Source organism: Aotus nancymaae, unplaced genomic scaffold (assembly GCF_030222135.1).
Source record: "Aotus nancymaae isolate 86718 unplaced genomic scaffold, 86718_ANA_hifiasm-v0.15.2.pri h1tg000032l_0, whole genome shotgun sequence".
Taxonomy (NCBI): domain Eukaryota; kingdom Metazoa; phylum Chordata; class Mammalia; order Primates; family Aotidae; genus Aotus; species Aotus nancymaae.
In genome coordinates this window covers 11,634,450-11,662,308 of record NW_026988445.1, presented here as the reverse complement: position 1 = coordinate 11,662,308, position 27,859 = coordinate 11,634,450, and the positions used below count along the sequence as shown (strand labels likewise).

Below are 27,859 nucleotides of genomic sequence, written 5' to 3'. Positions count from 1 at the left end.
GCCGCGCCGCCCGGGCCTTCGCCGGGGGTCCCCCTGCTGCGCGGCCGCGGGAGGACCCCGTCTACGAGCCCAGCCTCGGGGGTCCGCTTCTGAAGGCAAAGTGTCCCCTGCCTCGCACGACTCGGAGCTGCCGAGGAAGGGACGGCGGCAGCCCCGGCGCGGCTTGGTGCCTTTCATTAGCACTCTGTTTTCCTGAGGCGCCGCCTTCCAATTGCCCCGGCTCCGCTAGGAGGCGCGCGCTCCAGCCGCTCCGCCGCGCGACCCCGGCCGCGCTTCAGTCCGAGGTGAAGAAAGGAAAGGCAGCCGTCTCCCGCCGCTCCCTGTCCACGCCGCCAGGCCCGCGCAGGCGCGCGCGGCTCCGTTCCCGCGGCCTCCCCTCCCCTCCCCCAGGCCTCCAGGCGTGCCGCGGGCGGGGTCCGCGCGGGGGGCGGAGCCGGCGCGGGCTGGGCTGGGGCCCGGCCCGGGATTAGTTGGTTTCGGAGCGGAAGGGGGAGTCCCGGCCGTCGCGAGCGTCGGGGAGACAAAGCCGCGTCAGGGGGTCCGGCCGGGGGTTTGGGCCCAGGGCTTGGTGGCGCCTCAGCCGCGCGAAGGGCCCTGCGGACCCGCGCGCCGCCGCCTCGCAACAGGTCCGGGCGGCCTCGCTCTCTGCTCCCCTCCCCCGCACCCGCGAACCCCGGGGCGCCTCCGCTCGGCCGGGGCCGCAGTCTGGCCATCCGCTTCCATGCGGTTCGGGTCCAAAATGATGCCGGTAAGGGGACGAGCGGCCTGGGCGTCGGGCCTGGAATCGTGTAGGGCCGTGGGCGGGGGGGCTGGTCCGCGTCCTCGGGCGCGTCGGGGAAGGAGCCCGGGGTCCGGAGCCCGCGCCGAGGGGTCGGGGCGTTCCGAGCCTTTCCGGGGTTTCGGGAGGGGGAGGTTCCATCCTTAGGGCTCCCTGCCCACCGCCGGCGTGGGGGCGCTGCGAGACCCTGACCGCGAAGCGGCTTTCCCCAGCTGCTCCGGAGTCCGGCGAGCCGCCCGCGAGCCCAGCAGCCACTCAAACTTTTCGTCTTTCACTGGGTCTTGACTTTTCTTAAGTTCTTGAAGGTCAAGAATACGGGAACTGGGAACCTTGTTCTTTGCTTTGTCTTTTTTTTTTTTTTTTCTTTTAACTTTTTACTGGAGTGAAACATACGTTACTGGAACGAGTACCTTTGTTTTTAATTGAATTTCGATCCTTATATCCTCAGTAGCAGCTAAGTCACTCCTATCTCTTTGTGGAAACTGGTTTTGGTAAATGCAGTCTAGGAAGTTTTAGATCGCAGGAAAGCGTACTTGCCTGGCGCCCTTCGTTTCCCACAGCTTGTTTAGCAAGACCTCCGCAGAGGATTAGTGCGTTCTGTAGGAGCTCCGCAGGCTGTTCCAGACCACAGGTGAACAGCAGGTTTGGGACATTTCTGAAATGTTTCTGTCCTTCAGCGATCTTGGAATGGAGGGTTGTGGTGGCTTCTGCAATCTTCAGTAGCGAGTTTCTTCGTGGAAGTTGTTTTTGGACCTCTCCCACTGAAACGGGGACATCTTGCAGGCTTCCTGTGCTTATGGCTCCATTTGCTTAAACAAAGAAACAGACAGCTTTTACTTTTATAAAGTCTGTGGAATGGAGTGATGAGTAAATTTTCAGTCACACATGCAGAGTATAATATGCTGTCCTCTGGCCCCCTGCTTGTGTCATGGAGGGCATCCTAAACTCTCACTTATTGGGGCGACTTAACAGTTCACTAGAATTAGTAATTGGGTTTAGATGGTTTAGGATATTTTGTCTTGCCAGGATTCAAGGAATTTGAAAGTATTAATAGCATTATGCATCTTATTTTAGTTTAATGCCTGGTTATAAAGTCAAGTTGCGGTGTGAATGCCCAATATTGAAATAATGGACGATGGATAAGGGTGATGGATTTTGCTGTTAAGATGTTTGTTTCCTGGATTTACATTTCTTTTTGTTGAAATAACTTTTACAGATTGTCTGTGAATTTTTCCTAATACTAGGAGCAAGAGAATCAGTTGTTGCTATATGGTTTCTTGCTTGTTTTATGTCAAGATATCCTTTGGAGATACCATACCAAGGTATCTGGTGTGTAGCCGAATTCATAAAAAGTTATGTGGCTCTTGAGAGTAAATTCAATTTAGCAATATGGTTCCTCTGATTGCCTTTCTGATGTCAGAACAGAATCCTAACACAGACTCAATGTGGTTGGTGGCACGTACACCAGCTTTGAAGTTATACTAACACTTCAATATTGCTCAGCTACTATCTTTAGTGACTGTAGGCACTTAAAAAATTTGCTCCTCAGTTTCATCATCTGTAAAATGGGGATAATAGTACTCAGCTCTTAGGGTGGTTTTGAGGATAAGAGTTATGTTTACGAAGGAAGTGTGATTAGTACAGTAAGCTTGCAATAGGGACTAGATAAAAGCCTGTGAATTTCCAGTGTTGGTTAAACTGGAGATTCTCAGATTTGTTATATATAAAAATATGAAATAATTTTTCATTTAGTAACCTTATGCTATATGTGTCTTTTTTTTTTTTTGAGGCGGAGTTTCGCTCTTGTTACCCAGGCTGGAGTGCAATGGCGCAATCTCGGCTCACCGCAACCTCTGCCTCCTGGGTTCAGGCAATTCTCCTGCCTCAGCCTCCCAGGTAGCTGGGACTACAGGCGTGCGCCAGCATGACCAGCTAATTTTTTTTGTATTTTCAGTAGAGGCGGGGTTTCACCATGTTGACCAGTATGGTCTCGATCTCTTGACCTCGTGATACACCCGCCTCGGCCTCCCAAAGTGCTGGGATTATAGGCGTGAGCCACCGCACCTGGCCTATATGTGTCTTTATACTGTAATATTTTGGATATTTGAAAATAAAACTATTCTTTTTTTTTTTTTTTGAGACGGAGTTTTGCTTTCGTTGCCCAGGCTGAAGTACAATGAAGTGATCTCGGCTCACCGCAACCTCTGCCTCCTGGGTTCAGGCAATTCTTCTGCCTCAGCCTCCCGAGTAGCTGGGAATACAGGCATGTGCCGCCACACCCGGCTAATTTTGTATTTTTAGCAGAGATGGCGTTTCCCCATGTTGGTCAGGCTGGTCTTTAACTCCTGACCTCAGGTGATCCGCCTGCCTTGGCCTTCCAAAGTGCTGGGATTACAGGCATGAACCACCACACCCGGCTTAAACCTATTTTCTTAAATATATTTCTCATCTTTGGCTTTTAATATGCTTGGATTTTTATTTCAACATTAATGAAATTTTGTTACATTACTTTGAAAAATTCTAACCAATTTATCAGGAAAAGCATATTTAATGTGAAAAAATGGATAGTTTCAGAATTTAGACAATTGCCTTGATGTATTTTTATTGTGGTAAAATACACATAAAATAAAATTTACTATTTTAACTATACTTAAGTATACAGTTCTGTGGCATTAGGTACATTCCTTGATTTGCTTCTAAAGGCATTCTGAAGATAATGGTTTACTATTTAGACTGTATTATATTAAAAATGTGCAAATAAATTGTGTTTCTGTGTTTTCTCACCAAATGGTACAGGATCAAGTGGTTTTCTTTTATGTGGGACATGAAGTGATAATTGGATCCAAAACCGAAAGTAGAAGATGTGTTTTAGAAGGCTAACTAAAAATAAATAGCAAGCTCTGCGAATCACAGTAGAGGTAATGATAGGGTACTGCAGAAATGGGGGTGATAATTACTCTCACTTTCACATACCTGCCATTGTTAGTATCTCTAGTTCTATGATATTTCCACAACTTGCTGAGGAGAAACTGGTTATACTTTCATACTTGACATCTTCTTTTTCCTGACTAAAGAAGAGATTATTTGCACTTTGAGAATTTGGCTTTTTAGTGATCCACTCATTGAATTTGAATATCAAAGGGAGGCAGTTATCAAAAGCAAAAATTCTTAGTCATTTGAAAATTATATTAGATATCTTTTATTTATTACTTTGATTTTGTGAAGTGTTATACTCAAAACAAAAATGTGTTTTTAAGAAGGAGCTTGGCTAACGCTAAAATAGCTACACTCTGCTCTTTTCAGCTAATAGTTTAATAAAAATTTTGTGTGTACCTGCTGTTGAAATGATAAATTTAACAAAATTCTTTACAAAACTACACAGTGTTTGGCAGTGCCACCTGGAAAACCAGAAGGCTTGACTTTGCCTGTCACTTGGTAGTTGGAGATGCTGTATATTTGGCATATATGTCCAACTGCAATGGAAATGCTCTGTATCTGTGCTGTCCTGCATGGCAGTCACCAGCCACATGTGGCTACTGTGCTTCAAATGTGGTTAAGGGAACGAAGAACTGAACTTAAAAGTTAATTTTAATTAGACTTAAATAGCCACATGCCTGGTGGCTACTGTATGACAATGCAGTCAAATGGATGTCATCATATAGCTCTTGTACAGATATTTTAAAGAAAATAATAGCTTATTTTAAAAAAGCTCAGTTGAAGTGATCATAGTTTAATTTCTAAGTTTATGGCATTTTATATTTCAGTGTTGCAGAGGCATAATTATTTCTAGTTATTTAATGATGCTGCAAAATATAATTTGAGCTTCTAATTTCCAGGGTCTAGGGGAAAAAATGGGATTTTACAGTATTTCCTTTAGCAGTTTGACCACCTGGTCAGTAGAATTTGTGTATTTCTGAGCATAACTGTGTAAAGTGTGCAGCTCCACAGATCAGTAGCTTAACTTTTGCTTAAATACTTGTATTGTTATTTCCAAAGGTCGGGTTTTATTTGCGCAGATTTGCACTAAACACAAATTGTGTTTTAAAACTAAAAATCTTTCAAGTTTTGTGTTTGGAACATTTCAAATTGTGTTTTGAAACTAAAAATCTTTCAAGTTTTGTGTTTGGAACATTTTGGGTTTTTTTTTTTGAGACTGAGTTTTGCTCTTGTTGACCAGGCTAGAGTGCAATGGCACGATCTTGGCTCACTGCAACCTCTGCTTCCTGGGTTCAAATGATTCTCCTGCCTCAGCCTCCTGAGTAGTTAGGATTACAGACGCCCGCCACCAAGCCTGGCTAATTTTGTATTTTTAGTAGAGACCGGGTTTCACCATGTTGGTCAGGCTGGTCTTGAACTCTCTATCTCAGGTGATCCGCCTGCCTTGGCCTCCCAACATGTTGGGATTACAGGCGTGAGCCACCATGCCTGGCCTGGAACATTTTATTTAGATGATTTTATCATGTTCTGAAAGAATTCCTTTTGAGTAATAGTGTAGTAAATTAGCTTAGATCAGGCTTTATTCCAGAATAAAGTTTAGATTAGGTCCCTAAAAGATAGTTTCCTATCTTTATAGAATTACAGTTATTGAAGGCTGTTAAATAATCTATTTTTAGAAATGTGCAAAATATCTCACATTTCATTTGCATTAGTTTTGTTGCCTTGTGACTTCAGCTGTATTAATTAAAAGCTTAAAGACGTTTGAAAATTTCTGTGTTTATACCTGTTTCAGAGAAACTAGATTTAGACTTTATTAAAGAAATTTACACAAGCATACACCTTCTTATATTTAACAATTAAAAGAGAATTTATCTGGAAGAGACATAGAGAGTCATTTATTCACATACACTGCTTCTAGGAAGAACTGTGTTCTCTTCCTCTTTATCCCCACTGCCCCAGCAGACAGTAAAATAAAACTTTGTTTTCTGGAGCTTTTAAAGAAGGCTATAGACCTTTATCTCTTTTTGTGATGTACCACAGTGTGTGGCACTCTTTAAAAAGTTGTTCTAGAGCTGAGTTAACACTGAGTATTCTTGAAGCTTATGTTATTTAGCCTCTCCTTAGCTCAGATAGGATAACTGCATACTAATACGTGCTTTTATGATTTGTCATCGTGTATTATAAACCTCTCACCAGCTTTTTCAAGGATCTCACAGATTAAGAATAGGATTTAAAAGTTTAGGAATCCAGAGTGTTCTTTTGAGCTCATCCATTTAAGTTATACATTATTTAAATACTTGTTTTTTGATGGTGTGCTGGGTACTGAACAGAACATTCTCTTTAATCAGATGTAATTGAAAAAAGAAAACATAGGTGATGAGACTGTGTATGAAATGTATAGTTATATTGGAGTGGTAGGTGAGACATTAAAATTCTGTGTCTTATTGGGGCAAGCCAAGAAGTTTGGTCATTCGGGGATCCTTTAGGAGCATTAAGTTTTAAGTAGTTAGTGATTTCTTAAAACACTTTGTATACTGTCTTATCAAAGTAAATGTATCTTATCAAAGAAATGCAGATTTTAAGCATTATTAGATAATGGGCAGGAAAAGTAGTTTTACAGACTTAGAAACTTTTTTTTACGTAAAATATACTCAAAAACAAATTATTTATTTGGATGATAATAGAACTAGATTTTCGATGAATATGTTCATTTGCCCAGTAAGTACTGAATTTTCACTTTTTTTTTTGAGACAGAGCCTGGTTCTATCACCCAGGCTGGAGTGCAATGTGGATCAATCTCAGCTTACTGCAACCTCCACCCACTGGGCCCACTGGGCTCACTCAAGCGATTCTCTTGCAGCAGCCTCCTGAGTAGTTGGGATTACAGGACTGTGCCACCATGTCCAGCTAAATTTTTTTTTCTATTTTTAGTAGAGATGGCATTTCACTATGTTGGCCAGGCTGGACTTGAACTCCTGACCTGAAGTGATCTGCCTTCCAAACTGTTGGAATTACACAGGTGTGAGCCACCGCACCCGGCCAAACTTTCAGTTTCGAAATACATACTTCAATTGTTTTTCTGGATACAAATTTATAACTTAATACTACTTTATTTAAATTTCAAACACGTCAACCCAAAATCCCTTAAGGCACAAGCATAGGAAAGTAGTAGAAAACCATAATGAAACTATTATAGATAAACAGTTTAAACTACTTGTGGTAACAAAAAACGTTGAAGGCAACTTACTGTTCTTCCACAGGGAGTGAACAATTTATATGTAAAAGCAGGAGCAGTGGAAGCTTCACTCTAACTTTCCTTGCAGGGATGAAGAGGAGCCCCCTTTCTATGCCTCACGCTGTGTATGGTGATTTAGGTTGATCATTCCATCTAATCCCCTTGCTGCACTCTGAAGTTGATCTTCCCACTCTCATTCAACAGATAAGGAATTTGAAGCTCAAAGGGTTTAAGTAATTTGTTTCTGATCACTAGTAGACCTGAGATTTGAACTGTCTGCCTGCAAACACATGCTCTGTTCAGGATGGCAGATGGTTGGGTTAGAATATTTTTATGTGTTTGACAGGACAAACAGTCATAATGATTTTCTTTTGGCTAATGGTAACTCCAAAAATTGCTTTTCAAAGCATAACTCTATTGTAGTTTTAAAGTAGAAGAGAAATGGAGACATCTTCCTTACTTAAATCCATACTGGATGAGAAGATTGGTAAATAGTTCTCTTATCAACTTTCAAATGACGTGGAGGTGGTTATCTCTTCCCGGGCAAAGAAAACATCTTCTTCCCACCTCTATCTAATACTACCGTAGAGATCTCAGATCTTCCACATCTGCAGGGAAAAAGAAGAGGTGTGATAATTAGCTTTTGTGTGAGGAGTGTTGAATGGTCTTTCTTGAGATGATACCTATAAGTATAGCTTGCAGGTGATGATGTATTATGTTGGTACAAAAGAAATTGCAGTTCTCGCCATCACCTTTAATGGCAAAACCACAACTATTTTTTTGCACTATCCTAATAAAGGAGTGGAGTAGGATAGGCATGTTGGGAGAAGTGGAGGACAGGGACACATGTAATGTCTGCTCTGAGATGGCCAGTGTCATTCAGCCGTTTCCAGTTGCTCGAATGGTGCAACAACTTTGAAGTGTCCACATGGGAGTCGAGTGTCTGTCTCCACTTGCAGCTTCAGGGCCGTCTGTGTAGTAAGGAGCAGCAATTCAGTGTAGTCGGGTACCTTTGTTGGAAATAAATTAGGGGCTGATTTTGAATGAAATCACATTCAATCATTGCTCTTCATTCTCCCTCATTAACCATTTGATTGTTTTTGGATGGTTTTTTTGGGATAACATCTGCTCAACATATACTTAGTGAACATCTTCTGTATTTCCAGGCACGGTTATAAATGCCACGGACGCAGGAAAGGAAGTTTTCGGGGAGCTTACCTTTCTTTCATAGTGCTTAATGGGGGATTTGAGTGGGAGAGACAGAAAATAAACGGAAAACATGAGAGTTAAATGGGATTTAAGAAGGGTAATGTGACTGCGATGGCTACTTTAGATTGGATGGTCAGGAAATGACATTTCAGCTGAGACTTGAATGACAGGAAGGAGCTAGTCCTGTGAAAATTTGCAAGTGGAACAGTTCAAGTGGGCATGATTACTAGGGGCTGGTGCAGAGGCCAGGAGGAAGCACTGGAGGCTGGGAGGGTAGGGTGGGGCAGGGCTTTCTGGGCAGAGGGCTGAATGGCAAGGGCTGAGGCAAAAGACCTATCAGCATACAGGTTTTCGCGGGCCAGAGGGAAGGGTGGATGTGGCATGGGAAGGGACGTGGAAGCCACAGAAGAGGTTTAGTTAGAAAAAATGACAACCTGATTGATTAGGAAAGCTCACTCTTGCTGTGTGGACAGTGGATCTTAGAGGTGCCAGAGTGTAAGACTTGGGCAAGGTGGGAAGAGTAGGAAAGTCTACAGAAAGCTGCTGAAAATACATGAAAGGGGTTTTTTAGTTTTTATTTTTTACCACAAGGCCCAGCTGACAGTAAGAATTGGTTGTGAAGGCATTCAAGAGTTTGTCACTTGCTGTAATAACTTGCTTTAGTGACCCTCAGAAGCCCCAGGGTTGAAAGGAGAAACAGTAGCACTTAGCCCAGGGTTGGAAGTAAAGACAAGACAGGAATAGTGGAAGATCACTTCTGTATCCACAAGCTTCTTACTGTGGGACATAAGAGAAACCATACTTTTTATATCAGCAGAGAGCTCTGACGAGCTACACAGAGCAGTTTAAATTTAGGCTTGAGAGAAAGCCTTCTGTCACCATGTTTCTTTAAAACTGAGTAGGGTGTATCAGGTTTCTCAAGGAAGCTATAGTCTGTCCTAAAATGCTTCAGGTTAGCTTTACTTTTGACCACATGACCAGAGTGCCCTGGAAGCTTCTGATGCTTCAACCTAAAAGATCCTTGACTGTTTTTTTTTTTAATTAAAAAAAAAATAGTATCTTCATTTTTCTGACATAAAGTAGCCAGTGATCTAGGAAAATCATGTCAGAGTTGACTTTAATTCTAGAAATGGTCTCTTCATGCCAGTGTTTTCTGGATTACAACGAGATCTAGATAATAACTGCTTAGTTTGTAATATGTAGGTAATTTTCAGAAATTTTGTTAATTTCCTGAAAAGGTGAGTGGGGGCATCTATTTTGGATAATGCTTTTATTTTAAAGGCAGATAGGATCTTTCTCTGGTAGGTTTTGCTTGTTGCTTTTAATAGCCAGAGACCTGGGCTTTTATCCTGCTTTCCTTCTTCTTTTTGGTCTTCTGGAGCTATTGAGTCACCAGGGCACACAGATCCCTGGGGCACCTGTTTGGCTTCAGTCCCCTCCTGCCTGGACTGTTGTAATGCTCTCCTTATCTGTTTTCTTACCTTTTCTGTTTCCTGCCCCTGCAGTCCATTTAACGCACTTCTGCCCTGCTGGCCTTTCTGAAACAGCAGTGTGTTTCTTCCCTCTTCAGAACTCTTCAAGTCTGACCTCTGTTCCTTATGGCATAAAATATATAAACTCTTTAGTCAGATAGAAAATTCCTTTATTTTAGCCGGGTGTGGTGGCTCACGCTTGTAATCCCAGCACTTTGGGAGGCCGAGGCGGGCAGATCACGAGGTTAAGGGATCGAGACCATCCTGGCCAACATGGTGAAACCCCGTCTCTACTAAAAAAATAAAGAAAAAAAAAAGAAAGTTCCTTTATTTTCTAGCCCAGTGGATTTCAGCCTTTTTGTGTCATTGATACATTTCCATTTCAGAATTTTTAGCTGCATAATGGAAGTAATTGAAAGACTCGAAACACCAAGTCAGCTCTTAAAACATAGCACCGGCTGTGGCACAGTAGTGGGAGTGCCTTGCGCTGTGCTGACGAGCATCCCGTCACCATGTGGTTCCTTCGGCCTTCCTTTGGAATTGCTTTTCCTCTTGCTCATAGCAAGTTGTACCCCGTTGCATATTGCTCTCCACTCTTGAGTATTGCTCTCCATGACTCGCTCCCCTCTATCGGACTTTGCCATAACAGCGTGTATATAAAACAAATTTTGTGCATTGAAAGTTTATACAGCACATTCGTGGCTTGTAGGTTGGGAATTAACCCACCTCTTCTTGTTTGTTCTGCCTTGCCTCCCACCTCCATGCTTCAGCAGTTCCAGGATTATATTTGTGAGGGCATGCACAGTTTCCTGTGTCTTTATACACCATGTTTGTCTGCCTGGATGATCCTCTTCCTGCTTGTCGTGCTCATCCTACAGTTTCAGCTTAATAGTACTTGTGTGAAGTAATGCCCTCTTCCACTGTTTGTGGTGATTGTTTTTGTGTTCTCGCTGGACTTTAAACGCTTTAAATGTGCTTTCACCAGGAAGTTCTCATTTCTCAGCATTGTACTCTTTTCATTGTTTGTGGTGCTTCTTCATTGTTCCATAAGCTCTGTGAGGACGTGGACCATGCCTTTTCAGCTTTGTGTTTCCAGCACTTAGCACAGTATTCGGCATGCTGTAGGGATTTAAAAAATATTGTTTGAGTTAACGGATGAATGAATATTCTTATTTTGGATTTTCTTTGGTGAGTGTAGTTGTTGCCTGTACTTCCATAGCAAAGTGGGAGGTAGGAAAGAAATAATTAGAAGCAATGGATTGGTTGTAGTTAGATCATCACGGATAGATCTTAAAAATGTGGTGCTCAGTAAGTAAAAGTAAAAAATAAAATGAAATCTGTAACAGTACCTTTACATAAAATATGACAAATGCCTGACAAACAACAATGCTCAGTTTAGAAGGAAGCATACCAACACTAAACTTGTAAATAGTTGGAGCTGGGGAGGAATTAACTAAATGTATTTGTTCTTTTGCTTTATATGTTGATTGTTTATGATAGATATTGAAGCAGAGTAGCCTAAGATGAGTTGCTTTAGAGGATGCATTCAGAATTTGAAACCTATCTAGATTCAGCTTCAAGTGTAGTTGAAGGAAGAGAAAAGGTTTGTTTCTTTCTTTTTTTTTTTTTTTAGACGGAGTTTCGCTCTTGTTACCTAGGCTGGAGTGCAATGGCGCGATCTCGGCTCACCGCAACCTCCACCTCCTGGGTTCAGGCAATTCTCCTGCCTCAGCCTCCTGAGTAGCTGGAATTACAGGCACACGCCACCATGCCCAGCTAATTTTTTGTATTTTTAGTAGAGACAGGGTTTCACCATGTTGACCAGGATGGTCTCGATCTCTTGACCTCGTGATCCACCCGCCTTGGCCTCCCAAAGTGCTGGGATTACAGGCGTGAGCCACCGCGCCCGGCGAGAAAAGGTTTCTTAATTTAACTTGAGTAGAATTCTTTGAGACATTGTGTGTCTTTGAAAGCGTTCACTGTGAAGTAATACCATTTGTAGATAAACATTTCATGATGTGAACATACTCTTTGTCGTGTTCTTGTCTCCTGTTAACTTTCCCATCTTCGTGGAACTTTGAATTCCTGCGACACAGTGTCCGTTCAATCCAACAAACATGTATTGCAGATTTGCTTTGTGTGAGATCTGACAGAGTTTTTTGGGGAGTGAGGTATAATGTAGGAGGAGAAAAACCAGGGAGGAAGCATTTAAGAACCAAAACCTGTGTCCTAAAGAAAGGTATAGCCCAGTAGGATAGGTAAGACAGGAATACAAACAACTATAGTGTGAATGGTTGTCAGAGAAGCAAAGAAAACATTTACTTCTGGTTGGAGGTGGGTGTGTGGGTAGGGATGGATGGATTTGAGGAAGTTTTATGGTCTATTAGTTATTCTAGAAGGATGGGGATGACATTGGCACTACAAGACAGTGTAGGAATCAGGTGAGCTACTTTGGGGAGAGAAGTGAGGAAAAGTGTGACTATTTTACATTTTTCATTTGATGACTTAAGGCTATAACTTTGGAGTAGATAATTTAAAATAAGTTTTAGGTCTTAATATTTCTTGTAATTGAAATGGAATTCCCTGAAATTTAAAATATGCAAAAATAAATACCAGTGTATATGGATCATAATGTATTGATATTGTTGAGTTAACTACTGGTATTATAATTAATATATACTATATAGATTAATATACACTGCTGTTTTCTGCTAGTGAAACTAATACTCTACATTATTTACAGCAAATTACTCAGAAACCTAGCTTCATGTTACTTCCCTGCTCAAAAACCTCTAATGCAGTGGTTCTTGAACTTAAGTGTGAGTACTGGGCCTCATCTCTAGGGTTTCTGAATCAGGAGGTGTGGAGCAGAGCCTGGGACTTTATATTTCTGACAAGTTCCCAGGTGATGCTGATATTGTTTGTCTGGGAATTGCATGTTGCAAATCACTATTCCAGTGACTTTTCTCTTGCAACAAAGTCCGCACTCCTTATTCTTGACCTACAAGGCTCTGTATGAGCTAGCCCCCTGTTCCCTCTCTGCCCTCGTTGACACGAGTCTGTATTCCTGATGTGCTGGCCTTTTTTTCTGGTTGTAGAATAGTCCAAGTTCATTACCACCTCAGGGCTTTTGATGAAATGTCTTCCTTCAGATGTTTTAAGTGGCTGTGGCTTCTTCAGTCTCAGCTCAAAAGCCCCCTTCACCCTGAGGTATCTTTCTTGATCATGATGAGCTATCTTCCCCTCATCACTTACATAATTCTTCATCATATCACTTTATATACTGTCTCATTTATATGTTACCAGTCTCTTTTCTCTGCCCTAAAGAAGGGAAGCTTTTTTTCATCACTGTGTTCCTTTTGTTTTAACTGTGCTTTCTTAGTAGGGGCTTAGTAAGTACTAACGGGTGAATGAATGAAACTTCTTGTTGAAGTCAGCAAGAAGTTAGAATTGAGGGGAAGGCATAGAACCAGGAGCTTCTTTGGCATGGCTGGCTTTGATAGGATATCACTCCTATAACTTTCTATGTAGAGGTCCCTGTTACCTGTTTATGTATATAAAGTGGTTCTCTTATCAGACATCTATGACCAGCAGGCTACTTTATGAATTTTTTCAAATCAACCATTTCATATTTGCTCTATCATTTTCTTCCAGAATGTTGATTATTTCAGAATATGATTGTGTGCTCCAGATGTTATTGAATGGATGATTAGGATAGTCCATACATGATTAACTTTTTTAACAGAATATTGTTCAAATTGATACTGAGACTTTACATGTTATTGATTTCTGAATTCTAACTTGCTGTAAGTGAGCAAAGGAATAGTTTATGATGTAAAAAAATCCTTTGAATATGATTTTATAATTTTGTTTTAAGTAAACTCAGATGTAACTGATAGCAACTGATGAGTTGATGTTAAAAATATGCCATGATAAAAAGTGGTACACTTAGTGTAGAAGTAGGTTTAATATCATTGAGCCTTAATAGAACTTTGGTATACATAACTCACGGTAATTGATGAAGATTTTTAAAAGCAGTTTAATGGCTCCAAGAGTAAACGCTAGAGAAACAGCTAAGAAAATCATAATAGGCCTTTGTAAGCAGTGATTCTCTGATAACTCTAATAAGATTGGGATCCATCATCAGGGAGGTAGAGAGTGCTCTTTGTGGGAAAGGACTCAAAGATGTAGTGTCCCTGTGGCTCCTGAGGAAGGTTCCACAGACACCCCTGTTGGTTGCCTACTCAGATATTGGGGAGAAGAGGAAGGGCAGCCCAGGCTGGAGTAGTTGAGCAGCACACTTCCTGCAGAAGACTGGCAGCCTAGCCCACAGCTAGGGTGCATCATGTCTGAATTAGGCAGCCGAGCTTACCAGTGCCCTTGGTGTGCAGTCCCAGCTGGCACAATGAGCACTGGAGCAAAGCTCCAGGTCTGTGCAGAGACAGGCAGAATATCCCTGAAGACTGGAATGATCTGCATCTCCTTTCTAAACCCCATCCAGTGTTAGAAGCCATGGTTGGGCTGTATGGCTGTGTATGAGTTTGAAAGAAACTTTGGTTATATCTTAATTAAATCCCTGCTCTGTATCACAGTGTTGGGAGAGGTGTTTTTGCTTGACTGGTTTATAGAAAGCCTAGTGGCATCCTCCTCTTACAAAAAATAGTTTTGGCGGTGGCTCACGCCTGTAATCCCAGCACTTTGGGAGGCCGAGGTGGGTGGATCACAAGGTCAAGAGATCGAGACCATCCTGGTCAACATGGTGAAACCCCGTCTCTACTAAAAATACAAAAAAATTAGCTGGGCATGGTGGCGCGTGCCTGTAATCCCAGCTACTCAGGAGACTGAGGCAGGAGAATTGCCTGAACCCAGGAGGCGGAGGTTGCGGTGAGCCGAGATCGCGCCATTGCACTCCAGCCTGGGTAACGAGTGAAACTCCGTCTCAATAAAAAAAGAAAAAATAGTTTTGGGCCTTCCTTCAGGAGGAGTACAACAAAATGTAGAAACTGAAGTAATAGTTTACACATATCTCTCTACAGAGGAATTGTGAAACACAGAAACCATTTGGATTTTCCCCTAATCTCTCTAAAAGCATAATTGGCTGGCTATTCCTGTGGCGTTTCCTTTGAGTTACAAAATTTGGGGAGGGTTTGTGTTACAGATTGTTCATTTCATAATTTTCTCTTTTTCCTCTTAGGTAAACTTGAAGGATTTGAGTTTATAAATCAGAACTCTGAAGGTGCGATTGTAGAACTTCATTTCCCTTTGGTGACAGGGAACATCTTATACTCTTAGTTCTTTTCTTCTTTCTGTGGAACTTCACATGATTTTCTGAATCAAATGAATAAACATTAGTCTCTGACTCAAAGTAAATTTCTTGTAAATGCCCTATCATTTTTTAAAAATTTCCTTTTAGAAAAGTCTTTTGAATTTTAATCTGAAATAGTTCCTCTTTAAATTGAGTCATTCTTATGTTGATAGCATAACATCATGGTTACAGTACATACATGCTCTATAAACACAGGACTCTTAAATCTATGACCCATTCTTTTTAAGTGAAACTTATCTGTGACTTTGAATTTTTGGAAGGGCAAATCTTCATTTGGTTATGACTGATATGAATTACTGTGCAGTGTGTCTGTAAATGGCCTGGCACAATTTAACACAGTGTTTTTTTTTTTTTTTTTTTACCTTTCCCTGAACTTTCCTCCTCTTGAGATAGATGATTGTAGGAGGTAGAAAGTTGTAATCACATTGACCATTTTTAATGAAATATTTTCATGTTCTTTTATCCCAGTTTGTATTAAATATATTTTTAAATTATAAATTGTAAAATTATTTTACTGTTGAGATTTAAAAAATTTAAAAGTGATATCTTGTCCCTGATGTCACTGATTTTCTGTGTATTTCATACAGGTCAGAGTGTGTGTGTGTGTGTGTGTGTGTGTGTGTGTGTGTATGTACACACACACACAGACACACACACACACCTTTACTTTTTTTTTTTTTTTTGAGACAGTGTCTTGCTCTCTTTCCCAGACTGGAGTGCAGTGTCGCAATCATAGCTCACTGTAACCTTGAATTCCTGGGGTCAGATGATCTTCCCACCTCAGCCTCCTGAGTAGCAAGGACTGCAGGTACATGCCACTACACCCAGCTTTTTTTTTTTTTTTTTTTTTAAATAGAAATGGGGAAATGGGGTCTTATAATGTTGCCCAGGCTGGCCTCTAACTCCTGGCCTGAAGTGATCCTTCCACCTCAGCCTCCCAAAGTACTGAGATTATAGGCAGGAGCCACCATGCCTGGCCAAGATGGTACATATATTTTTATGGTTAAAAAAACTTAGTATTGTTCTGTCTCATAAGCTTTTCTTAACATTTCTAACACTCTGTTTATACTTACAGGAGTTGGTGGCTGGGTCATAATCCTTCTGGCAAATGATTTTAATTTACTTAACTTTTTCCCTGTTTAAAGATTTTTCTTTTCCTTTTTTTTTGAGATGGAGTTTCACTCTTACTGCCCAGATTGGAATGCATTGGCGTGTTCTTGGCTTACTGCAACCTCTGTCTCATGGGTTCAAGCAGTTCTCCTACCTCAGCCTCCCGAGTAGCTGGGATTACAGGCATGCACCACCATGCCTGGCTAATTTTGTATTTTTAGTGGAGACTAGGTTTCTCCATGTTGGTCAGGCTGGTTTCAAACTCCTGACCTCAGGTGATCCGCCTGCCTTGGTCTCCTAAAGTGCTGGGATTACAGGCGTGAGCCACTGCGCCTGGCAAGACTTTTCCATGTTGTTGGATATTTAGTTTTTCATCTTACTACATATAGACCCCACACTATAGTGAAAAATTTCAGGCATTTAGAGTTTTTCTTCATTTCAATTATTTTTAAGATAAATTCCCAGGAGTAAGGTCACGAGGTATACATAATGCTGTGGCTTTTGATACATGGTTTATATTTTACTTTCCAAATAGGATTTTTAACAATTTATAATATCTTTGAGTAAATAACTTTTGTACAACCTCATCTGTGTTGGATCTTGTCTTTTAATTGAAGGCAATTTAATACAGGTTGGGCATCCCTAATCCAAAAATCTGAAATCTGAAATGCTCCAAAATTGAAAACTTTCTGAAGGTCTACATGATACTCAAAGGAAATGCACATTGGTGTATTTTGGATTTTGGATATTTGGATTAGAGATGCTCAACTGGTTATCTAAATATTCTAAAATCAGAAGTGTTCTGAAATCTGGTCCCAAGTGTTTCATATAGGGAGTACTCAACCTGTAGCTGTTAAGTGGTACCTCATTGTTTTAAGTAATACTTATTTCCCTGCATGTCTTCGTATTTATATTGTCTTGTGGGATTTGTCACTTATATCTTCTGCTCTTAAATATGCTTTAGAGTTTATTGTTATATTGATTAATGTTCTCTCTTTGTGGTTCCTACTATAAAAAATGATGTTCCTGATTTCTAAGTTCAAAGGAAGTTAACATTTTAATGTGTATGTGGTCACCAAGAAGGGCTGATCTAATACTTTTTCTTCCTGGGGAAGAAAAACTATACTCTGTTACCAGCTAAGCAAGATGCCACGAGCCTTTTCAGATGTCCCAGCAATTTGTTTTCCTTGTAGTATGGGTAAATCTGTAACAGCTGTTTTGTTTTGACCTGATTATTGCTGCACTCTTTATGATGAAAACAGTTTACCTCAAAAGCTGTCAGGATTATAACTTGATTCAATGAGAATAGTCAGATTTCTCACAACAGCTTCCCAGAGGCTTTAACTGTAGGGAACCCCATTTTGCTTGCTTCCTTATGGGAAAGGAGCTAATGAAGTCATCTTATTTTCTTGAGAATATGGTATTTAAAAAACATACAGTGTCAGGAAAAGGCATTTTGGAAGTAAAGTTATGACAGATAATTTAAAAACATTATTTCTTTATGCTTACTATTAATTTATGCCTGTTTGCTGAAACCTCATCTGCCTCAGGTCATGATCATCCTTTTCATTTCTGAATTTCCATTTTGCCCAAATTCTCATTGATGTAATAGAGTATTAAATTGTTCTCTTTTATATTTTTATATGAATATAAATATATATTTTTATATTTTAAAATATTTTGAGACAGGGTTTCACTCTGATGCCCAGGTTGGTGTGAAGTGGTGGGATCACGGCTCACTGCAGCCTCGACCTCCTGGACTCAGGTGATCTTCCCACCCCACCCTCCCAGGTAGCTTGGACTATAGGTGTGTGCTACCACTCTTGGCTAATTTTTTGTGTTTTGTAGAGACAGGGTTTTATCATGTTGCTCTGGCTGGTCTGGTCTCAAATTCCTGGGCTCAAGTGATCCCTCTGCCTTGGCCTCCCCAAATGCTGGGATTTTAGGTGTGAGTCACCATGCCTGGCCTGAGAGATTTTTGTATCTCTCACATACTAAGCATACAGCGGGCTTTTTTTTTTTAAGTGTTATATTCATAACATATTTTTTAAAAAGGTGTTGTATACCGTAAATTTCACTCATATAAAATGTACAATTCAGTGGTTTTTATTATATTCACAAGGTTGTGCTACTATCACCACTAATTCTAGAACATTTTCATTGCCCCAGAAAGAAACCCCATGCTTTTAGCAGTTACTCCCTATTCCCCCTCTCCTCGGCCCATGGCAATTATTCATCTACTTTTTGTCTGTATGGATTTATATATTCTAGACATTTCATACACATGGAATTATATGCTATGTGGTCTTTCATGTCTGGCTTCGGTCACTTAGCATAATGTTTTCAAGGTTTGTCCATGCTGTAGTGTGTATCAGTACCTCATTCCTTTTGATGGCTGAATAATATTCCATTCTAATATAGTGGACTTTTTTTCTTTCTTTTTTTTTTTTGGAGATGGAGTCATTCTCTGTCACACAGGCTGGAGTGCAGTGGCATAATCTCAGCTCACTGTAACCTCTGCCTCCCGGGTTGAAGTGATTCTCTTGCCTCAGCCTCCCGAGTAGGTGGGATTACAGATGCAAGCCACCACATCCAGCTAATTTTTGTATTTTTTAGTAGAGGCAGGGTTTCATCATATTGGCCAGGCTGGAACTCCTGACCTCGTTATCTGCCCACCTTGGACTCCCAGAGTGCTGGAATTACAGGCATGAGCCACTGTATCAGGCCTATATAGTGGACTTTTAAGATATGCTTCTTAATTGCTTGTTTTTAATCATTCCTGACTAAAGTTGAGGCAAGATAGTGACCTAAGAAAAGCACTCACAACAGATATTTGCCTTCCATATCTCACAGTAAGGATCCAGGGAAGGCACAATGTGTGTGAATAAAAATGTTTATCTTATTTTCATCATTGATTGCTTAAAAAATCAATTTTATTGTGCAATTGGTACATTCTAGAAAATTTAAGCATAGATAAGTTTCTGAAAATTCACTTAGTCATCCCACCACCAGGGCATAACTACTGTTAATTTAGTGAATATGGTTTCAGGCTTTTTTCTGTGCCTGTAGATGGTATGCATAATAGGGTACAGTGAGCACTGTTTTATAACAAACATGTATAACTGAAATATTTTTAAGTTTCATTTTTTGTTCATTGCCTTCAAAAATATTTTGGTTATTAGATGCAGGAAACTTCTTAGATTTACCAGTTTTATTTTTTATCTTTAAAAATAGTGGATTCTGGGCCAGAATTGTTTTCTGAAGGACTTAGTTGATAGAGTAGCCTAAAAGTTCTTTTCTAAGTAAAAATTTCAACATGCTGATAAAAACTGCTTCACCAAAATGAAACAAATGAATTCATTTTGTTTTTTTATTAGTCAGAAAATTCAATTACTTTTTGAATAATTCTTTTATAATACAGTAAATTCGTAAAATAGAGATTAAAAGGGTGGTAGCAATATAAAGAACATGTGTGCCTGCATTTTTTCATGTTAACATGATAGGTTAGTGAGACCAGCCTCTCTTTTGATTATTTTTCTTATTTTTTTTTGTTTTTCCAAGTAAAGGAAGGAAAAGGAAATTGATATATGTTGGAAAAAATAACTTTTATAACTTGAGGACATACTTATGTCATTAGTCAGTTTCATCAGCACCATTTTCTCTCTCTACTAGGTCATTCCTGTCAATTAAAATGATCTCTAAAAACTCTCATCTTGAGATAACAAGAAAACATTCCTTTTACCCTGTGTCTCCTTCCCTAAATGGCCCCTTTTTCTCTGCCTTTGGTTAGGGCAGAACACACTGGAAGAACTAGTTGTCTGTACTGTGCCTCTGCTTCCTTCCCTCAGGTTCTCTAGCCTGTTCCAGCCAGGCCCTTATCCCTATGACTCAGTGCTGCTGGTCAAGGCAGTCAGCAGCCTCCATCTTGCTAAATCTGATGGTACACTTTTGCATCTTCCTCCCTCACACACTTTCTTCGCTTTGCTTCTGGTGTCCCACAGTCTTCTGGGCTACTTCCTGTCTTTTTTTGGTGGCTCTTTCTCAGGCTTCTCTGCTGGATCCTTGTCCTCTGCTTGGCACATTCTTCTCCCAGCTGGCTGTGTCCTCACTTCCGTTAGATGGTTGCTGGGTTGCTCAGCAGAAGAGGGCTCATGGTACGGAGAAGAGGGCTCCTGTGGCTGGGTGTCTTTTGTTTGCCCCTCAGCATTCACTTTCACCTTCCTCCCCCCTGCTGCATCAGCCGCTTCCCTTGCCATCTGGCATGTAGTTGGGTTTGTCCAGTGGGGAGTAGTGGGTGGACATGAGAGGGAAGGATTCAGGTTGAGGGGTTTATTTTTTTGGCTTCCTCCCTGTGGGCTGTGTCCTTCTCCATACAGCTTTCTTTCTCTCTTTGAATTTTGTACTATGTGTTGTAAATGTTTACTAGGTACCAGAGTTAAAAGTCAGCATTTTTACAGCGGCCTACAAGGTTGTGCATGATCTGGCCCCCATTTCCTTCTAATCCCCCTCACTCTGTGCTCTACCCACGTCCTCTTTGCTGTTCATCAGACACACCAGGCATGTTCCCCCCTGGGAGCCTCTGTATTTGCTATTTAGTAAATATTATTGCTACATTAGAACAGAGACCATACAGTAGATGATCTATAAATACTGAATGAATGAAAATAATGTTGAAACAGAAGTAGAATGACTATATAGCAGGATGTAAGCTGAAGAAAGAGAGGACACACACTCTCACTTGAGAGTATATAGCTGTGCTATGCACTACATGCCATACTGTTTACCCGCAGCAAAACTGACCATGAAATAAATCAGAGTTAAGATGATGGATTGTGGGCAAAATGTTACTGTAAAAGACAAAGCTAGAGGCAGTGACACACTTGGCACTGTGTGGTCCAGATTCAGGAGAGTCTTGACCTGTATACTCTTGAAGAAGGGGCTGGATCTTGGTTTTGCCATTTATAGCTGTGTGACCTCGGTGAATTACTTAAATCCTTCTGTGCTTCAGTGTCTTCATCTGTAAAACGCAATTACATTTACAGGATTTAATACTTAGTGTGTGTTTGTTACATACCAGGCACAGTTCTAGGTGCTGAGGATACAACACTGAACAAAGACAGAACCTTTGTGTGGAGCTTACATTTTAGTAGGAAAGGCAGATAATAAAAATGAGTTAAATAAATATAACATGGCATGCTAGTGACTGTGCTAAGGAGGGAAGTAAGCAGAAGAGTGGGCTAGGGAGTGTGTGTGTGTGTCTGTGTGGTTTTAGAATTCTAGGTGGGGTTGCTAGGTAAGGCTTCACTGAGAGGGTGACATCTGAGTAAAAGCGTGACAGAGATGAGGAAGTGAGAGTTATGCTGACATACGAAGAAGGGCATTCCAAATAGAGGTACAGCAAGTACGGAGGCTCCCAGGTGGGAACATGCCTGGTGTGTTTGATGAACAGCAGAGAGGACGCAGGTAGAGCATAGAGTGAGGGGGATTAGAAGGAAATGGGGGCCAGATCATGTGCGACCTTGTAGGCTACTGTAAAAATGTTGACTTCTACTGTGGTACTTAGTAAACCTTTACTAAATAATAAATTTTTGGGAACTTTAGGAAAAAATGTAATTTAATTAATTTTAAGTTCCAGGATACATGTGCAGGACGTGCAGCTTTGTTACATATGTAAACACATGGTTGTTAGGGAACTTAAAGACCCATTTTGAAGATGAGGAGGCTGAGTTTCCGAGATGTGACATTACTTACCGAAGGTAGTCTAACTAATTATGAAGAAATCTGGAGTTTGAACCAGATCTCCTGCCTGAGAATCGACAGAAATATCATGTTGCTGGCCCAGCATCACGAACTGCAGTACAGTTACTAAAATCACCACAGAGCTGATCTCCATACATGACAGGTAGAAATGGGGTCAACTCATACACTTACTATTCATACCAGTGTTAACCCTGTGGGAAAAGTAACCATAAATAGAACACATCTGTCATCATTCTTATTTTTAATTATACTTTTAAATAAATGAAGCTGTTGGTTTTCCAGAAAGTAAAAGATCAGATTGCTGTTAAAGTTTGGGTAACTGTGGTTAAATGGAGCATTTCCTAATATTTTCTTTCTATAAAGGATAGGTTAAAGAATAAGGGATAGATCAGAAGAACAGAACTGTACCCTGACCTTCTCATTTCAGTAGACAAGTAGATCACTTATCCAAGTCTTTTTCTTCATTTATAAAGAGAAAATAACACCTCCTGTTTATCTGAGAGTTGATGTAAGTTTCTGAGATAATGTGTCTGAAAGATGAAGTTTACAGATCTCAAATAATACGCTTTTATTTGTGATGGGGTGTGTGTTTAGCATATACTCTGTATTTCCAGTATTTCTGTAACTTAACACCTCTAAGCCTCATATTTACAATGAAAAGTTAGTATTTTTGAAGTGATAAACTTCAAAGAAAGTTTTGGTGTTGATAGGGAGTATGGTGAGGTAGTATTTAATGCTAAAGTGTACATTATTTGTCTCCACTGAATATGCTGTATACTTTGGGAGCAGCATACGAGTGTAATTCTGTGCTTTGTTAATCTTTGTTAGTTTTCAATGGTTTAGTCAAGACTTTATGATTTTTGTGTAATAATTTTGAGTGCTGCCTTGTTGGCTAAGTTGAAGCCTAGAACTATGTACTTTTATGTAGTCAGAATGTGAAAAACCTGAGCTAATTAGCTTGAAAGCTTCTAAGCTCATACTGGGAAAGTCTACAGTGTTTTCCTTCCATGGAAAAAATTGTTTCAACAGTGTTCACTATTTTAATTTTTCTGTTACACATGTTCATGTGAGTTAACAGCTTTCGTTGCAGAATGTGGAGACTTGGACTGGCCTGAGTGCAAGGGGTCACTCTTTCTGTCATGCATATCTCCTTTTACTCTGACCAAATCTTGAGGCACCGAGTCAGATGTCTTAGCCAGTTTCCAATCATAGTCCCTAATCAGGTGCTGCCTTTTTGCAAATAACATCTTAGTGCAGCTTTCTCCATTTTGGGCAATGGGCAGAGACATTTAAGCTGGAAGGGGAGTTGTATGACTGTTGGCAGGCTCTCTGACTGCTGTATGAGGTCCTCATGTTGTGGTCATAGTGTATATCCTAATTATTTTGCTTTTTTGAAGTCTTAAAACCCAGACTTTTCCCAGTGCTTAGCATAGTTTCATTAGTGGTTTTGAAAAACGAAACTTGTCCATCAAGTTTATGTTCCATAGCTTATGCATTCTCTTTCTTTGATTGGAATTATTTTCACAGGGTATTTTCTCACTGTGAGGTAACTCTTTCAAATTATTACTATTTTTTAATCCTGATACATGTTGATTTGCATGGAGTTAGGTACTCATTGAATTGAGTAAACATAGGGGCTTACTTATTTGCATTACCATCAAAAACTTGTTTCACTTAGTTTCTTCAGCATTGGAAATTAACAAAATATTTTTTGTAATTTAAAAGGTGTGAAAACTTTAATTCCTTAGTAGCAGTGTTTTTAAGATACAGTGTCTTTTTTTATTAGGAGAAAGATTAAGATTGTTAGTTTTTTTTTTTAAGTCAGGGTCTTACCCAGGCTGGAGTGCAGTGGTGCAATCACTTCTCACTATAGCTGTGACCTCCTGGGCTCAAGCAGTCTTCCCGCTCTCAGCTTCCCAAGTAGCCAGGGACCACAGGGATGTGCCACCATGCCTGGCTGATTTTCTTTTAATTTTTGGTAGAAATGGAGTCTTGCTTCATTGCTCAGACTGATCTTAAACTCCTGGACTCACGTGATCTTCCCACTGTGGCCTCTCAGAGTGCTGGGATTACAAGTGTAGGCTACTACACCCAGCCTATTAGTGAGTTTTAAATTTAAACCTTCTGTTGGTCTCAGCGTTTATATACAAGGTCAGGTAGGTGTTAGCATAACAGCTGCTCATTTCTACTTATATTTTGCTAATGAAATCTTATACTTCAAAGTAGGTATTTAACTTGCTTAAAACATTTTAGAAGTACAATTTTTTGAATAGGTAATGTATGCACATTGTATAAAGATTAGGCTTACACAGACAGAGCCCTCCCAAACTCTGTCTCCTAGTTTCCATCCCCCTCCCACTTCAGAAGCAGCATGTTATGTTCTTATGTGTCCTTCCAAAAAGAAACTGCAAAAATAAGTATATATGGATGAGGTCCTCTAGTCAACTTTTACAGGATTGACAGGAATATATATTTGTAGTATGGGTCCGGCATATGTAAGTATTTGGTAACCAACATGAATAAAACTGGCAAAAACAGATTTAATTTGAACTGGTGTAATGGTATTCCAGGGTCGCCAAAGAGCTACTGCCCATGGTAGGGGTTCCAGGTCTCGCTCAACCCCCGATCCACACCTCACCTTTGGCCAGGTGACAGCCAGACTGCTCTGTTGTATGTTTGCACTTTCAACTGAGATTTTGTTTGGAGAAAGGAATTTAAGGTGAATACCACATTATGCAGGCAGTACCAGTAACTGTGTGTTTCTCTTTTAATTTTTAGATGTTTCTTACTGTGTATCTCAGTAACAATGAGCAGCACTTCACAGAAGTTCCAGTTACTCCAGAAACAGTCTGCAGAGACGTGGTGGATCTGTGCAAAGAACCTGGCGAGAGTGATTGCCATTTGACTGAAGTGTGGTGTGGCTCTGGTGAGAGACCCTGACAGCCTTGTGCTTTGGTTCTTCTGTCTTTTATTAATGTTGGTTTGTAGACATGATGCTGTGCGAATGCTCATGTTTCTCCAAGGAGAAAGTGTAGAGTAGCATGTCCAGCAGAATATAGTGTTCCTTATCCAGCTTTGGTGTGATACATGAAGTCTTTTTGTTGTTTACTTTTTCTGCAATTAAATGGAGACACTATAATATAAAATATAAAAGGTCATCTGGGATGTTGTGGTCCAGTGGCTGATGCTCAGTAGTGTCTTTGTATGTGTAAACTTTACTCAATTAGAAACTTGAGGCATCCTAATTGGTTTGCCCACTGTTTTTGTAGGTTTTTAGAGAAAGCTACTCATTAGAGTTGAGGAGCCATAGTGGCAGACAGCAGTGGTGAACTCATGGGCATTATTGTAAGCCTTGAAATCAATCCCTCTTTATGGTTCTTTGGAGCTCTAAAATGGGATAGCCTGGTTTCTTTTGGGCTCCATAGGAGTTGGTAGATGTGGGAGTAATTTTTCATCATTTCTGCCTTGTTCTTACACAAACTGGGTGAACTCCTACTGGTTTCCTTTTTCACCTCCGGGGATGCCAAATGTCCCCAGAGCAAGTTACACACTGTGTTAATTGAGTTCATGCCATTCATGATAGCTAATGTCAGCTGAGCCCCCACTTCTTTTCAGGCAAGGCCTTTTATTCATCTTTGGTTGACTTTTCTACAGGTGGATGTTCTAGAAAGTAGGTCTTCTGAAGTCTCTCCAAATTACTTTCTTTTTCCATAGGAACCAGATTAGAACAATCACATGAAGAAGCCCAAGGGATCTTTTGAAAATGAAAATTAGATAATTTCACTTTCCTACTTAAAACTAGCAACTTCTCTTTCACCTAGAAAAAAATCCAAACTTTTTTTTTTTTTTGAGACAGTCTCGCTCGCTCTGTCGCCAGGCTGGAGTGCAGTGGCATGATCTCAGTTCACTGCAACCTCCACCTCCCAGGTTCAAGTGATGTTCCTGCCTCAGCTCCTTGAGTAGCTGGGACTACAGGTACGCGCCACCAGGCCCAGCTAATTTTTGTATTTTTAGTAGAGAAGGGGTTTCACCATGTTGGCCAGGCTGGTCTCAAACTCCTGACCTCAGGTGATCTGCCTGCCTTGTCTTCCCAAAGTGCTGGGATTACAGGAATGAGCCACCGTGCCCAGCCAAAATCCAAACTTTTAATATTAGGTTGTGAAGTCCTGTAGATTCTTTGTCTTTGCTGTCAACTGGTACTATTTTCCTCTCTGCTCCTTCTGTAGCTTTAAAAGTATTTCTTGAATATGCTAAGCTCATTCCCATCTTGGAGTAATTGGTGACAGTGATTCCCACTGTTTGTATTGATCTCTCTCCAGATATTGTCATTGTTGATTCCTTCTGGGTTTCAGCTAAGATGTTACCTTCTTAGAGAGGTTTTTCCTGAGCGCCCTGCTAAAATAACCATGAAGTTAGTTCTCAGTTATATCATCCTGATGTAATTCTCTGCTGAAGACACGTCACTCTGACTGTGTGTGTGTTTATTAGTTTATTGCTCCTTTTATCCTGAAAGCCCCAGACACATGCACTAGAATGTACACTATTTAAGAGTAGAGACCTTGTTTATCTTGTTCACTGCTGTATTCTCTGGCTAAAGGGGAGTGCCTTGTACCTAGTAGGTGCTCAATAATATTTACTAAATGAGGAAATGAACTTCTAGCTGTTCCTGGTAACCCCCTTGCATTCAGCAAATAACCTTGCTTTATCCTTCACTGAGATAATTGAAACTCTCTATTGTGTTCTTCCTCAGTTTTCTTACTCTGTACCTCACATTCTCTGTGTGCGCCTCCCTTTTCTTCTCGTTTTCATAGAGGAAGAAGCGTTCTTACTTTGCCAGGGCTGTACTCTGTTCCTTGACACTTTTGTTCCCACCTATTCCTATTTAGTATCTTGCTCATTTGAATTTAATAACCTTTACTACATGATGATGATGCGTAAAGGATTTTCTGTTTTACAACTTCTTAATTAAAAAAATTTTTGGCCGGACGTGGTGGCTCACACCTGTAATCCCAGCACTTTGGGAGGCTGAGGAGGGTTGATCACCTGAGGTTAGGAGTTTGAGACCACCCTGGCCAACATGGTGAAACCCTGTCTCTACTAAAATAAAATTAAAAAATTAGCTGGGCATGATGGTGGGCATCTGTAATCCCAGCTACTCAGGAGGCTGAGGCAGGAGAATCCCTCGAATTTGGGAGACGAAGGATGCAATGAGCCAAGATCATGCCACTGCACTCCAGCCTGGGCAACACAGCAAGACTGTCTCAAAAATAACCCCCCAAAATTTAATGATGACACTGGTATGTGTTCTAGGTTTGTTTGTTTCTCTCTCTCTCTCTCTTTTTTTTTTTTTAGATAGAGTCTCGTTCTGTCACCAGGCTCGAATGCAGTGGCGCAGTCACGGCTTGCTGTAACCTCCGCCTCCTGGGTTCAAGCAGTTCTCATGCCGCGGCCTCCTGAGTAGCTGGGATTGCATGCACGCGCTACCACACCCAGCTAATTTTTTTTTGTATTTTTAGTAGAGATGAGGTTTCGCATGTTGGCCAGACTGGTCTCCTACTCCTGACCTTGTGATCCACCCGCCTGGGCCTCCCAAAATGCTGGGATTATAGGCGTAAGCCACCATGCCCAGCCTCTAGTTTTTAAAAAAGGAAATAATATAAACAGAATGGATGTCTCTCTCCTAAGTGAGTCCCCTGATCTCTTGATGTAATCACTTACGATTTTAGCCAGATAATTTGTCAGACCTTTTCTCTGCATTTGTAAGTAACTGAAGAAATATTTTTGTGTTTCTCTGATTCTTTATGTAAATAGTAGCATACATATCAGTGTCCTCCAGTTTACTGTTTTATCTTACAACATAGCTTGTAGATCTTTTCTGTTTAGTATGTGTAAATCTATATTGTTTTTTTTTTGGAGACAGAGTCTCACTCTGTTGCTCCATCTCGACTCACTGCCACCTCTGCCTCCTGGATTCAAGTGATTCTGCTGCCTCAGCCCCCTGAGTAGTTGGAATTACAGGTGCCCACCACCAC

General features: G+C 40.7%; 1 protein-coding gene across 2 annotated transcripts in view; it reads left to right on the top strand.

The window, feature by feature from the left end:
- The first annotated feature begins 472 nt into the window (after window positions 1-472).
- Window positions 473-27,859, top strand: part of TP53BP2 (tumor protein p53 binding protein 2) — a 67,531-nt gene continuing 40,144 nt past the window's right edge. Inside the window, exons 1-2 of one of the 2 annotated variants that reach the window (XM_012459751.3) lie at window positions 473-748; window positions 24,606-24,753. In XM_012459751.3, the coding sequence (XP_012315174.2) occupies window positions 722-748; window positions 24,606-24,753 (175 nt within the window). In that variant the 5' untranslated portion in view covers window positions 473-721. The remainder of the gene's footprint in view (window positions 749-24,605; window positions 24,754-27,859) is intronic. The other variant, XM_012459752.3, reaches the window with a different exon arrangement.